Genomic DNA, 13,744 nt, shown 5'->3' with positions numbered 1-13,744 from the left:
CCTAGGCCAATCGACGTCGGCCCTGTGCAAACCCCGCCCTCCAGTAGTGGACAGACGAAAACGGATCGCGCAGCATCTCGCCGGTGGCATACCTTCAGCTCCGTCAGAGATGCGCAGCAACTACGTACCGATACTTGTACGGAGTGCTTGTAGGCATTCTGCGTGCCAGCGCACTTACGCTGCTTTGACAAGCACTGAACATCACGGCGTGCGAATCACCCACCCAAGGCTCGATTTGCTGTCGTCTTTCCAGCCCACCGCTCTTTCTCCGGCTGTGCACCAGCATCTATCTGACTGACAGGTGGCTCAGCTATACAGCAATATATCAGTGACAGCAGCTCCATCGTGAAGACGTGGCATGTCGCTGAGGAAATCGGAGGAAAACGGTACGCCTCATACCGGTAGACTCAAAATTCTCCCCTGCAGGAGAGGCACGCAACGCCGGTCCACACCTCCAACAACACCCTATGGGGAAAAAAGGCAACGGCTAGCCCACGCTTTTCCGCCAAGGCAACCCATCAACCCCAAAGCTGCTCGGGGAGCTGCTTGGGGGGCCCGGCCTGGATGGATCCTTGAGCAAAGAGCTGCACGCCCAGGGGTTGTTTTCAAGGAGAGGAAAGCGATGAGAAAGCGTGGGTGCTGTTGCGCGCACAATGATCTCGGCGCCTAGTTGCGCCTGGCGCTCAGGTCGCGGCTACTGGTCACTGATTGGAGGGGCGGATGTGCCGTCTAGGTCGAGTTGGGCAGGAAACTCAACCACTCACAAAGACAAACGACATGCAGCTGCAGAAGCCCACGCAGAGCCGCACGCATCATGGCGACAGCAGCCACGAGCAGCGCGAGGTGGTCTCTGTTGTCATAGAGATGTGTCTCCTCAACGGGAAAGCCCAAGCATCGTCGATGGCCATGGCCAGAATAGCGGACCTGCATTTGCCCCGGCACTCACTCGTCCAACACACATCGCAGAGCCTCCTTGGGATGGATGCGTTCCTGGTGGGCGGGTGTACATGGACGGGGACCACCCCAAGGAGCGCTGCAAACAAGGGTTTGAAAAAGATGCAAGAAGAAAAACCAGGCGCGGCACTCATACCGAAAGTGAGGGTGCGTGAGTGCTGCCCAGTGTTTGCCTAACAAGACGAGGCGAGGCTCTGGGTGGCATGGGTTGTATGGACAGAGCTCCACGCCTTTTCGACACAGCCTAAGAGCAGCAGCAGTCTGGCACCACAAGTTAAAAGCTGTCCAGAATCTGCCTCTCGTTTCTTCTTGTTCCTTTCAATTCTCGATCATCAGATTCGATTCAAGCCTCTGTTAGCCATGGACCCTCAGGAGGCTCTTCATCAACTCAATGCGGCTTCACACTCGCAGCATCTTACATCTTTCACTGGTGGGAGCGATATGCTTGACGTGACCCCAAACGACATCTCATACGAGTAAGTACTGACTAGTTGGTGGCAACTTGGCATTGTCGGCCTGTGCTTGATGTTGCCACGGCTAAATCGTCGTCAATAGGGGCTTTGTGGCCGCGGCCGATGGCACTTTTAGATTCAAGGGGCCGGGGCCCTCCAGGAGCAGAGGCTCATCCCATGCTTTGAGGCCGAACTTTTCATCTCACGAGATTTCCCCTCATCTGGGCAACAGTCTGCGGAGCCAACAGCTTGCATTAGACTCCTCTTTCCACAGATCGGGTGATTCTCCTCCTGATTGGGCTCGAGAGCCATCCGGTGCAGCCAATGACGATGTGCCCATTTTCAGCCCGTTTCTTCAAGGGTATAACCTCGGCCACAGCCATCAGCCACAACATGAATTCCAGGCCCAGCAGATGGCCTCTTATGCAGCTCCGCAAGCTCCGGAACACACGGGCCAAGATATCGAGCTCGAATCCCAGTACTCCGACCATACCTCCCCATTGCACGAAGGCGTTTTGTTTCAAAAGCCATTCACCACGTCGAGATCGCCGCAATGGCACCTCCCTGACAGCCCGCCAGGCGGCTCAGTCACTCGGCACTACCTGTCTTCGAGCCTGCCACGAGCTTTTGGATACTATCAAGGCAGCCCAGAAGATCATTCCGGACATGGCTCACAGGATGGCACCCCCATGGTTGTCATCTCCAGCCCCGGAGACATGGACAATATGCTGGCTGATTTTCCCACGTTGAACAGTCCAAACCTCGTTCAGGGAGGCTCTTTCCCAGACCCATACCTGTTCCCATACAATGCCATGCCCCGGCCAGGACGAGCAGGAATTGACGCCACTGGAAGTGCTACATTCGCCCTCTCAGCGGATCTGCAATCCTCGCCAAACGTTGAGGGAGAGAGGGGCGATTGTACCTCGTCAGAGACAGCCTCCAGCACTGCTACGTGTCCCCCTGCCACGGGCAGAGGCAGAGGCAAAGGTAAAGGCAAGGCGAAGGGCAAGGGCAAGGGCAATAGCCTTCAGGTTGGTGTGGCTTTACATCGCCGCCGCCTCTCAGAGTCGCATTCCGCCCATCTTGGAAGCCCTGGATTCCAGTCACTGGATCGGCCCTCAAGCCATAGATCCATTAGGGGACGCAATCCCACCGAGCCTGCCTCTGTTTCACGGTCACGTCCGTACACATCGAATACGACTGATGGCAAGGATGAGGGCACCGAAGCGACAAAAGGCACCAAGCCACGCGGGAAGCGCGTTGGGCCACTCCGTGACGGGAATCGGGAGCTCGCGACGAAAAGAAGAAACGACCGGACCGTGTGTATCGGCTGCAAGATGGCCAAAGTTATGGTAAGCCTCCGAAGCGATTGAAGTCCTTTGGTCATTCTCCAACCTCGGAAGCCTTTCATGAGCCCTTTATACATCAATGTGCCCCTGAATCCATGCTGCAGTGATCCTTACTGACACGTCTCTCGTCAGTGTGCTGGTCGAGAAGACGGAGGAGTCTGTGAGCGGTGCGCCAGCAGCCACAGCAGTGCTCCCAAACCATTTGTGTGCGCTCCAGCCAGCTTCTTTGAGCTTATCCAACAAGGTAGCACGGCTTTGCTTGGTAAGGGGCATCCCGAACAACCGTGTGCTCTGATGTGCTGCTGACACGCCTCAACGATAGCTCTCCACGTCATCTATCCTTTCAACCACTCTGCCGGCCTTCGACAGCCAATTAGCCTTCCTGCGGAAATTCACATTCGAGATATGCTCCGCTTCGTCGATGGCCTGCAACGATCCCACGAAAGGATCCGTTTCTACGCTGGGCGTACCATGCTTTATGAGCTGGATCTCCGTGCTTGTTGGACATACATCAACTCTACATGCTCCCCCATGCCTCATCCTTTCCAGCAATTCATTGACGGGCTCAAGATCCAGAAGCCAGACGTATGGAAGTCCTGCATCAGAGACGGCCACGGTCGGCCCATGACCGACAACCTGTGCGACGCGCTCCTCGCGCTGGACGACATGGCGCCCTGGATCAGGTACAGCTTAGTGTCCAAGGATCCCAGCACTCTCTATATAACCCCAAATGGCAGAACCGAGACGTTGCTCAGCCCAGGCGACGCATACCATCGGCAGGTGATTATTGTCGCAGCCCAGCTGTCTCGGATTATCGGACGCAAGCTGGAGCTTCAGTTCTACGACTATCTCAAGAAGGTCCTTGGCAACCCGAGCATCTGCACCAAGCTGGTTCTCGACGTCGGCCGCACGCTCATGTCGCTCCGTCGGCGTCTAGTGCAATGGGAGCAGACGCGTGCAGCTGCGTCTCTCTGTGCCTCGCCAGAACCTGCGCTACACGCGCATGAAGACGACACGGGCAGCAGTGCGCCCAGCAACCGCGTGAGCCGAATCAAGAGTCTGTGCCAGATCCTGTACGTGTACTTTTGCTACATGAGACGGCGGCTGTCCCCTGATGAACAGGAAGGCATGCGAACCATGCTGGTGTGGTACCCCGACCGCGTGCAAGCAGTCAAGGAGACTTTTCCGCAGTATGAGAGCCTCGAGGGGTTTGAGGACTGGCTCCAGTTTAAGGAGCGGCCAATGGCTGACGCGGAGATGGGGTTCGATCGAGGTGAGCCTTGATTTGCTTGACCGTGTATGATGTGTTATTTCTGCTTTTATTTCGAGTTCTAGTGTTTTGTTTTTTCCCCTTTCCCATTTTCCTATGGTCCTGCCGTGTCTTTTATTGCCGCATTCAGATTATGTATGACATTTTATCTTATGACGGGTTGGGATTGGTGGAGGATTATGACGATATGAAGAGGAGACAGGTTTTGTTGTGATGAGGATGAAAAGTGAACTGTCAGGTCGATGGGCTTTTCTGAAAGATTACGGATATGGATGATGAGAGCACGCACGATATGACTCTGCTTTTTCAGCAACTGTTTCTTTTCACGTTGGAACAAGCCTGTCGTCTACAGTTTGCTGCGTTAGTATGTTTTATGTCTTGTTTATTTTGGACCGCAGATTGGAAGAGATTACAGTCACAGGAAATCGCAATATACACTTCTTTGTTTACCACGCATTCAACCTCCCCATGCTTCCCTCCGCCTTCCGCCCAAACTTCTTGACCCTGCTCGCATCCCACATGTCCAGCTGCACCGCGCTCCTCTTGGACGGCGCCGGATGGCCGGCCATGATGTTTCCGCACTGCGGCCTTTTGAGCTGGCTCCCAAAGGTATCCGCCGTCCACAGCAGCACGCCGTTTGTCCAGCCAAACCCCTCGACGACCTGGTACTCGCCCCCTCCACCAGCAGCATTCGTCGAGTTGTCGTTGTACTTTTCAAACATGATGCCCACGTCCTGGTCCGTCAGCCCCTGCAGCTTGGGCGTCTGGGAGGTCGATCCGCCCGTTGCCCGCCACGTGCAAAACGTAAAGTCGAGGTACCGCTGTCCGAGCCTCAGCGACAAGTTTCGCACATCCCGATACGCGGGGTCGTCCTCGGAGAACGTCGCGGGGACGTTGTTCAGGCTCTCCATGAGGATGTGCATGTGCGGCGGCCAGACATTCGGCTGATCCCACTGCTGTCCCGTATTGACGTTGCTAGCGGGGATGCCGCCTGGTCGAGTATCCAGATAGGCCTTGACGCGGTCAAAGATGCGCGTCATGGCGAAGGGGTTGTTCCTGAGGTACTCTGGCGCGGCGCCGGTCCAAAGGGGGTAGAACTGGCCGATGTGGAAGAGGACCTGTTCCCCCTGCGGAGCGGTCTGCTTGTCCAGTGACACGGCGTCCTTGTCCAGCGGGACATAGATGTTTTGCGAGGACGAGGTGAGGTTGTAGTCAAAGTAGCTGAAGAGGGTCTCGTTCCAGAAGACGGCCTGTATGGAGGCGCTCCTGTTTGCCGCGAGGGCGCTCCATTCGCGGGCGGCGGTGGTGTTGCCCGTCTGGTTGTAGAAGTGCGCTATGGCGAGCTCGTTGCCGTAAAGAATCGAGTTGAGGTCCACGGGGACAATGTCCTTGTTGTTGAGGCTGCGAAGGGGGAAGTAGACGTCGCGCATGGCGTCGGACGGATCAGCGAGCCAGCGCGCGGTGTAGTCGTTTCCGCTTTCCGCGCCCGTGGCCAGATTCGCGTAGAGCTCGGCCATTTGCGATTCGTTGAGCGGTTTTGTCTCTGGGTAGATGATGCCCGAGGAGGCGTAGTAGGAGCGGTTGTTTGCTGTCTGGAAGTCTTCCCTGAAGGATTCGGGGCGGGGCTGCGTGTTTTGCACGGCGTATTGCTGGAGGACGTATGTCTTGTTGTTGCTGGGGAGGCGAACGTCAACGGTCCTGTTTTTTGTCCAGAACTCGTGTTCTTTGACGAGTAAGGGGAGGGCGCGGCGGAGAATGGTCGTGTCATTCGTGTGGTCGATGTACACCCTCACCATCCTCGATAAAAGGGGGGGCTGCGAACGATTCAAGTAATACAATCTCGCGCCATTAGGCACAAACCCAAACCTCTCGATGAAATCGCAAAAGTTCTCAATCGTGTTCCTCGCGATCCCCACAAACGCTCCCCCGGTCCTCAACAGCCCCTCGACGATCCAGTACGAATCCCAATAGTACGGCTCGCGGAAGCGGCCCCCCGCGACGACAAACGTTCGATTCACGGGGATGAAGCTGTTTGGGCACGAGGAGCAGTTCTTGACGTTGCCGGCGTAGCGCCGGGTGAGGTCGGGCCATATGTCGATTACTTGGGTGACGAACTGGGATATGACGGTGTCGTTGATTTTGGAGAGAAAGGCTGGGTTCGTGGAGAGGTTGGCGCGGGGGACTTGGACGAGTTCGCCGCCGGCGTCGGCGAAGTAGGTCTGTAGGAAGGTGTGGAGGGAGGATGAGTTTGTGAGGGGCTTGGAGAGGTTGGCGAATGCTGTGAGGATTTCGGGGAGGGGTCTCTTTGCGGGCCTGGACGATGATGATGATGATGATGATGATGTGAGTTGACGATGTTTTTTTTTTTTTTTTTTGCTTTGAAGGGGGTTTGAGACTTACATGTCTACAAAGGTCTTGGAGTCGGAAAAGGGGTGGGCGAGCTCGATTTCGCGGAGAATGTCGCCGTGGCAGTATATCGGCGAGTCGCAGGGGGCAATGACGGAGCCATTGATGTACAGGGCGTGGACGAGATTCACGTGTGCGAATAGCGCTGCTGCCGCGAGGAGAGCTGCGAGGGATTGGAGAGAAGGCATTGTGGCCTCGTTTGACTCTGTATGCACCACGAATGCAGAGCGGCAGGAGGATCAAATTCACGATGACGAAAAGATGGGTATGAAGAGAAGAGAAGAGAAGGCTGATGAGGGGAATGTTATATATATCGTGTTGTTGTTTTGGGTGTTGTTCTGCCAAGGTGTTATATATATATATATATGTAAGGTGATATGAGAGAAGCTGCCAGTAAACTTGAAAGGGGGGTGAAAGAATTGAGTCTTTGGCATCAGCATGGCCGAAGCCAAGTCCGGGCGTCTACACCCTCCCATTCGAACGGATTCTTGGCATTTGGGGATGGTTTTTGATTGCGGGGAAGAAAAGGGATGGTTGGTCCGTTGAGGGTGTGTGCTGTGGCTTGGAGGGATGTCGTATGAGGCTTTGGGAGGATGGAGCGGGTTGGGGAGATGGTGATGTTGATCTGCTTCATGGGATTGGTGCAGTGTCAATGGATCTAGGTACAATGGACCTCTGAAGATGACAAAGAATGGCTTTTTTTACAGTTACTGGTTCAGCACTTGTTATACCGACTTTGCATTTCAGTTTGCCATCTTGATGGATTGAGCATATACCTAGATAACCAGATGAAGTCCAACTCGACATGCTCACCATCGGTGTAATTCGAGCCCTTGTTCTTCCCCCCCCACAGCGCTTCTCCACGGCATCTCCAAGACCGTCTAGCGCTGGTCGAATCACCCCGCACAACGCTAGCATTTCTTCGTTATGACGAACTCTTCACCAACACGATGCAGCCACAATACGATTCATGATGCTCTTCCAGTCAATCTGATGATGCCAATCGAGTCAATGTAGAACATGTACCGACATCAAGACCTTTTGTTGTTCAATATCCAGAGCATTATCAAAGTGATGCTGCTATACAAAAGAACCTCATCCCCCATCTTAGCGATAGAACTCGCCCTCTCTTCTTCTTCCATTCCGTCTCACCCAAGCTTCCACACCAACCATGACGTCAAAGGGCGCTCACCCAAAGGACAAGCTTAACCGCTGACCTGGCGCACCACCTCGGCCTTTCTGCTCCCGTGTCCTCCATCAACTTTCATTCGATTCAGCAAAAGAAACCGTCAGAAACAGGTCCGACTTCCAGAAAGGCTTCCCCAGTTGTGGCTGACGGTGTCGACGATCAGTGGCAACAGTGACATGCATCGCCTAATTGACCGAAGCTATCAACCCGAGGCTGACGACGATGTCAGACCAAGCAAAACACCATCACACTCATCCTCCACAAAACTCACGATAGTCTTTTTCCCATCGCAGTATATACAAACCCCTTAAGCCAGTCTAAGCCAGAACCTTCTTAAACACCCTCTCCAGCCGCTTCAGGACCTCGTCCCCATTCTGCGCAACCTGGTAGTGCGTCACCAGCCGTCCGCCCCCCAGCGCCAGTCCCTCCTCCTTGCCCAGCTCGACGAACCTCTCCGTACTGCAGCCCGCGGCCTCAATGTCCACCCAGGCCATGTTGGTGTGCACCGGGTGCACCAGCTTCCCGCCCAGCCCCGTCCACAGCGCCTCCACCTTCTTGGCCATCTCGTGAGACTGCTTCAGCAGCCCGTCGCTCCCGTCGGGCTTGGTCCCAAACGTCTCGTCGACGGCGACCCGCGCCACGGCCGTGATGAAGCCCGGCTGCCTCATCCCGCCGCCAATCGACTTGCGCGTCCACCGCGCGTGATCCAGCGTCTTCTTCTCGCCCACAATGATGCTGCCCACGGGCGCGCCCAGCCCCTTGGAGAAGCACAGGCTGACCGTGTCGAAGAGGGCGCAAAACTCGTCGAGCGAGCCCGCGCCGGACACGACGGCCTCCCACAGGCGGGCGCCGTCGCAGTGCATCTTGATGCCGTGCTGGCGCGCAAACTCGGAGATGCGGCGCACCTCGCTCAGGGGCATGACCATGCCGTTGAGCGTGTTTTCGAGGCTGATGACGCGCGTGGGGCAGTCGTGGACGTTGTCGCTGATGACGGCGTTGGCCTGGACGTCCTCGAGGGTGAGGTGGATGCCGTTTCTGGGGACGACGGGCTTGACGGTTGCGCCGGTCAGAGACGAGACTCTGCTTCACTGTTAGTAATGGTAGAAGAGGAGAGGGCAAGACGGCGGGTCGATGAGAAACGCACCCTCCCGCCTCATAGAGAATAATGTGCGAGCGGTGGTCCGCCAGCACGCCGTGAGGGGGCTGGACGAGGAGGCTTCGCAGGGCCACCTGGTTGCCCATTGTGCCCGAGAGGACAAACAGGCCGGCCTCCTTGCCGGCGAGCCTGGCGACGTGGGCCTCGAGGTCCTGGGTGGTGGGATCCTCGTTGAAGACGTCGTCCCGGAGGGAGCACCTCGAGATGGCGGCCAGCATGGACGGCGTCGGGACCGTCATGACGTCGCCTAGAAGGAGTGAGGCGAATCATTAGCATTTTGACGTTCGATTGAAATGACTGTGGTCAAGCTTATTCGGTGCTCTCACTCCGCAGATCCAGCGATCCGGGGCCCTTGACGCCGACCCAGGCATTCGTCTCTGTGCTTCCCATGGCTGCGGAAGAAGAAGCGATGCCTCTCCAATGTCGTCCCAGTGGCTGCTGCCGATTCACAGTCTGTCTTATATTGCACAAAAGCCGTGCGCGTGAGGCCGAGGCGAGATGCAGAGAGGAGAGCGAGCCCCTCATTCGATATCAGGCTGGAGGGGTGGTTTAGATATGCAAGGCAAAGCTGCTGCTGGACAGTAAGACGGAAAATCGATGGAGTGGTGGAGGTTCCAGTCTGCAGAAGGCTAAACCATCTGCCGCTCCGCTCCGGATCCGGGCCGGATTTGATGGTGCTGTAGGAGCATCAGCTTGTCGATTGCGCCCTCTGAGACGTGACGCCCTTTGGATGGGGGCAGTTGGAGGTGATATATGCAGTCAGCACGAGGAGGATGATGGTGATGGTTGTTATTCAGCATGTTGTTGCATAGTAATCGAATTGATTGTAGCTCAAGTATACCTAATGCAGCGATTGTACATTGAACCTCGGCTCCTCTATGTGGCTAAACGGGACACTCACTGAGGCCCATCACAGCTAACACTTCTTCCATCTTCGACTCATTCGTTCAACGTGCACTCATTCAACATGTCTGTCATTCAAGATCCAGGGCTATTTGGCCTTGTTTCACACACTTCTTCACCCCCTGCAGCCCCGCCAAACATCTTCAGCGCCGCGTCGCACCGCAGCAGGGAGACTGAGCACAGCGTCTTGGCATCAACTGCCCCCTTTCCAGCCTATTGTTAACGTCCCATATAAGAGTCTAGTCTCCCGATTCATCTTGACTCATGAATCTCTTCCTCTCCATTTTATCAATTTCATCAATCACATCCCTCTTTGGTTCCTCTCTTCACAATGCGTCGGCCGGCAATCCCAGGACATGCCCAGCCACACCCGCAACTCTCAGGCACCGCCTAATTGTCCGAAATGCCGCGGCAGCTACTTCGTTATCGCGCGTGCAAATCATGCGCCAGAGCAGGCAAGATGTGCGCAAAACGAGAGCGTGATGTACATTGCCAACGAGTCAAACAGAAAGGATCCTTGCTTTCTTTTCACCAGCCTCTGATACCCAAGCAGCTGCGTCTGGGAGTACAGTTGCATCGGGCTGACTGAACTTGTCAACTAAGCAGACTTGAGTGCTGTCATCATGGTCGCGTCTTGTCCGGATTCGTCTCACCTAAAAAACTCACCCTCCAGCCTTCTCCAGCTTCTCCTCACAATCTCCAGCCTCATCATCACCGCCTCTCCCCAGGTGAAATGAGCAGCTGCCCGCCCGCAAAATGACGTCCCGGGCCGCCTCCTTCGCCTTCGCCGCCGGGCTGCTCGGCCTGTCCCTCTGGCTGCTCGGCCAGCCTCTGCTCGCCGCCTCGCCCGACCGCGGCCGCATCTCCAACCTCGACCTCGTCCTGGGCGACTCCCTGCCCGCGCACCTCAACCTGTCGTCGCGCTTCTACGCCTCCGACCAGGCCGCCGCCTTCTGCGCCGCCCACGGCTACCGCGTCTTCTCTCCGGTCGCGCCGTCGGGCGAGCGCAAGATCTACGACCTCTTCATGGTCAACACGGAGCTCGACTGGATGGAGATCCGCCTCGAGACGCTCTACGCCCACGTCGACTACTTTGTCATTGTCGAGTCGCCCAAGACGTTCCAGGGCTCCGACAAGCCCCTCACCGTGCGCGACAACTGGGCTCGCTTCGCCCGCTTCCACGACAAGATGGTCTACCACCAGCTGGCCTTCCCGGCGGGCTTCGACCCCAAGCGGCCCTGGGACTACGAGGACCTGCAGCGCGACGCCATGTACGACCAGGTCTTTCCGCGGCTCGAGGGCCGCGCGGCGCCCGTCTACGGCGACGTCATCCTCGTCGCCGACGTCGACGAGATCCCGCGCCCCGAGACGCTGTTTCTGCTGCGGACGTGCCGCTTCCCGCGCCGCCTGACGCTCGCCTCGCGCTTCTACTACTACTCGTTCCAGTTCCTGCACTCGGGCCCCGAGTGGCCGCACCCCCAGGCCACCTCCTACCAGGGCTGGCGCACCGTCCGCCCGACCAACCTGCGCAACGGCGACGGCGGGATCCCATTTTTGCGGGACCTCGACAAGGCGCGCCTCAGCAACGCCGCCTGGCACTGCAGCAGCTGCTTCGCCACCATGGAGCAGTTCCTCAACAAGATGGCCAGCTTCTCGCACGTCTGGATGAACCAGGAGGAGTACCGCGACAGGGACAACATTGCCAAGGCGGTCCGCGAGGGCAAGGACGTCTGGGGGCGGGATATCGATACGTTTGAGCGGATTGAGCGCAACCAGGACATTCCGGCGGTGTTGAGGCGGGAGGGAGATAAATACAAGTACCTGCTGGACAGGAGCGGCAAGTCTGCTGGTTTTACGGATTATCCTTGATGTTGAAGCGAGTATCTTTACGAAGTTAGCTGTATCCTTAATGTTTGCATTTCTTTTGACATGGTCACGTTGGACATGATGTACATGATGTGGCTGGTGCATGGGATGTCGTTCATATTACGTACCTACTACTAGAAGCTTGACAGAGTTCTAGATAGACAGAGACATGTCATTAAACCAATATATTGTCTAACGAAGCACGCCATGCCACTGCTCAAGCAGCAACAAGGACGCGAGAATCGAAGAAGCCAGACCCAGTCCCCCCCCAAAAATCCTCCATTATCACATTACCATTAATCGCCATGATAACATAAAGGGGGAAAAAAAAACAGAGCAGCCAACGCCCCAGAGCAGAAAACCCTGCAGAGAGACTGCCAGCACCAACCAGCAATGTCATACTTGGAATGACAGTGACGGTTTGGCGCAGGCCGTCTTCCATACTGATCCGGCCAAGGGGCGTTGGACCACGCTGGTTCCCTTTGCGCTGTCTGTGGGTAGGATCTATACCGTTCTGTCTATTTCCTTTTGGAGGCCATCTATTCCGTCTTTTTCTCCCTTTTTTTTTTGGTGAATTTTCGTTTTTGTTTTTTTGGTGGAAGGTGGAAGGCGAAAGGTAATCAAAGTTAAAGTGAAATGCTATAAGCCAAGTCAGCGTCCAGTCTGATGACACTCTCATTGGAAGTCCTGCAAATAGAGCACATACCACCAGGAGCAAAAGCAGCTCACTGTCAAAACGCCATTTCTTTCATGAGAGGGGTGTCTGGCTATTTATCTGTCAGTCAAGGCTCACTCTTCGCACGAGGCATGTGTTGCTCACGTTCACCACTTCTCGATAACCTCTGAACAACGCCATTCCCTACATTTTCATATATATAAAAAAAAAAGAGCGACAAGAAGGCAAACAAGACGAAAACAATAAACTTTTCTGTGACAACTCCTTGTACCTCGAAACAAACAAACGAAAGAAAAATAAACGACAACTTTGAGAATGGAGGAAGAAAACAAAGGAGAAAAGATAAACAGGGTAGAAGAGAAGATATATCAGATTTCAGGATGCCTTGAACCAATGGGTGGGGAGGGGGATGGACCCCTAGATTGTCGACACCCGAAAACCCGAGACCCTGACGGTAACTTTGATCCCAATCCCAATCCCAATCCTAATCCTATTTCCGAAAAGGCCTCGATTTCTGTTCTGTCTGGATGGATGGCGCATTGTGTGCCGGGCTGGATGAGACGTGTCGGCAGATGCACCTCTGGCGGCCCAACGGATGCTACTCTAAATCTCTCTGTATAATACCTACTTGTACCCTGAAAATCCGTCTACTAACAGCATCTGATATTGCAAAGAACTCCATCACGACGAGGCAGACACTATCTATCCAATGATCCTCTCCTCTCCCTTCCATCCCCCAGTAAAAACACCGAATTCACCCTCTTCATCTAATCCAACTCTTCACCATCCTCCTCACAGCACTCACACATCTTCATCTCTTCACATCAACCCCAACGTCGTCAATCACCATCCTCCTCCCTCCTACCCCTCATCAAACCACTCCATAATACACCCAATGCATCTCCCCCTCCCTCCGCCCTCCGCCCTCCCACGAGCAAATCCCCTTCAACCACGCTCACGTACATACATGTACATACATACATTTACAAAAAAAAAGAAAAAAACGACCTACATATAACGCATCTAAAGCACCTGCATCCACCCATTCACGCACACCCGCATCACATACTACCTCACCTCCCCACCCTAGCAATCTACTATTATACAGTCAAAACCTCACTTTATATTAGCAAAATCAGCCCAATATATCATTCTGTCTCCCTTACATAAACCCCCTCCTCTTATCCGCCCAAACACCACCCGCCAAGTCATCACTACTTGCCTCAAACCCGCATACCTTTACCTGCAAGACGGAGAATCTAAAATCAACTTGCAGCTCTCTTTCTCTCCCGTCTGCTATTATCTTCTCCTCTCACGGCGAAAGTTTTCACTCTGCGTGTTTTTGTTTATGCCTCTGCTGCATAGGTAGGCACTCTTTTCTTTCTATTCGTGCTTCCTACGCCAGTACATTACATGGCATGCCAAAGGCATCGCATATACTCTGCATAGATATCTCCTCATCACATATTACTCAATCAGTCAAACGAAAGCTAGCAGTAGTAAAATAAAGAAGAGAGCGCAAA

General features: G+C 54.9%; 4 protein-coding genes across 4 annotated transcripts; 2 read left to right on the top strand and 2 right to left on the bottom strand.

Annotated features, from left to right (window-relative positions):
• Positions 1-1,730: 1,730 nt before the first annotated feature.
• On the top strand, positions 1,731-4,039 carry CCMA1212_007416 (uncharacterized protein; the record flags this gene model as incomplete). Its single annotated transcript, XM_073704585.1, has 4 exons — positions 1,731-1,738; positions 1,786-2,758; positions 2,888-3,017; positions 3,078-4,039. The coding sequence occupies 4 exons, from the start codon at positions 1,731-1,733 to the stop codon at positions 4,037-4,039; spliced, it is 2,073 nt and encodes a 690-aa protein (XP_073557234.1).
• A 432-nt stretch (positions 4,040-4,471) lies between these two features.
• Positions 4,472-6,619, bottom strand: CCMA1212_007415 (Trehalase; the record flags this gene model as incomplete). The annotated part of the gene is made up of 2 exons (XM_073704584.1): positions 4,472-6,338; positions 6,426-6,619. The coding sequence occupies 2 exons, from the start codon at positions 6,617-6,619 to the stop codon at positions 4,472-4,474; spliced, it is 2,061 nt and encodes a 686-aa protein (XP_073557237.1).
• A 1,318-nt stretch (positions 6,620-7,937) lies between these two features.
• Positions 7,938-9,301, bottom strand: CCMA1212_007414 (Aldolase; the record flags this gene model as incomplete). Its single annotated transcript, XM_073704583.1, has 3 exons — positions 7,938-8,700; positions 8,765-9,023; positions 9,103-9,301. 3 exons carry the CDS (start codon positions 9,299-9,301, stop codon positions 7,938-7,940), a joined length of 1,221 nt encoding a protein of 406 aa, XP_073557236.1.
• A 1,134-nt stretch (positions 9,302-10,435) lies between these two features.
• On the top strand, positions 10,436-11,548 carry CCMA1212_007413 (uncharacterized protein; the record flags this gene model as incomplete). Its single annotated transcript, XM_073704582.1, has 1 exon — positions 10,436-11,548. One exon carries the CDS (start codon positions 10,436-10,438, stop codon positions 11,546-11,548), a length of 1,113 nt encoding a protein of 370 aa, XP_073557239.1.
• Positions 11,549-13,744: the final 2,196 nt, after the last annotated feature.

This window comes from Trichoderma ghanense (genome assembly GCF_004382785.1).
Source record: "Trichoderma ghanense strain CCMA-1212 chromosome Unknown scaffold_9, whole genome shotgun sequence".
Classification (NCBI taxonomy): Eukaryota; Fungi; Ascomycota; class Sordariomycetes; order Hypocreales; family Hypocreaceae; genus Trichoderma; species Trichoderma ghanense.
This window is presented reverse-complemented; position numbering and strand designations above follow the sequence as displayed.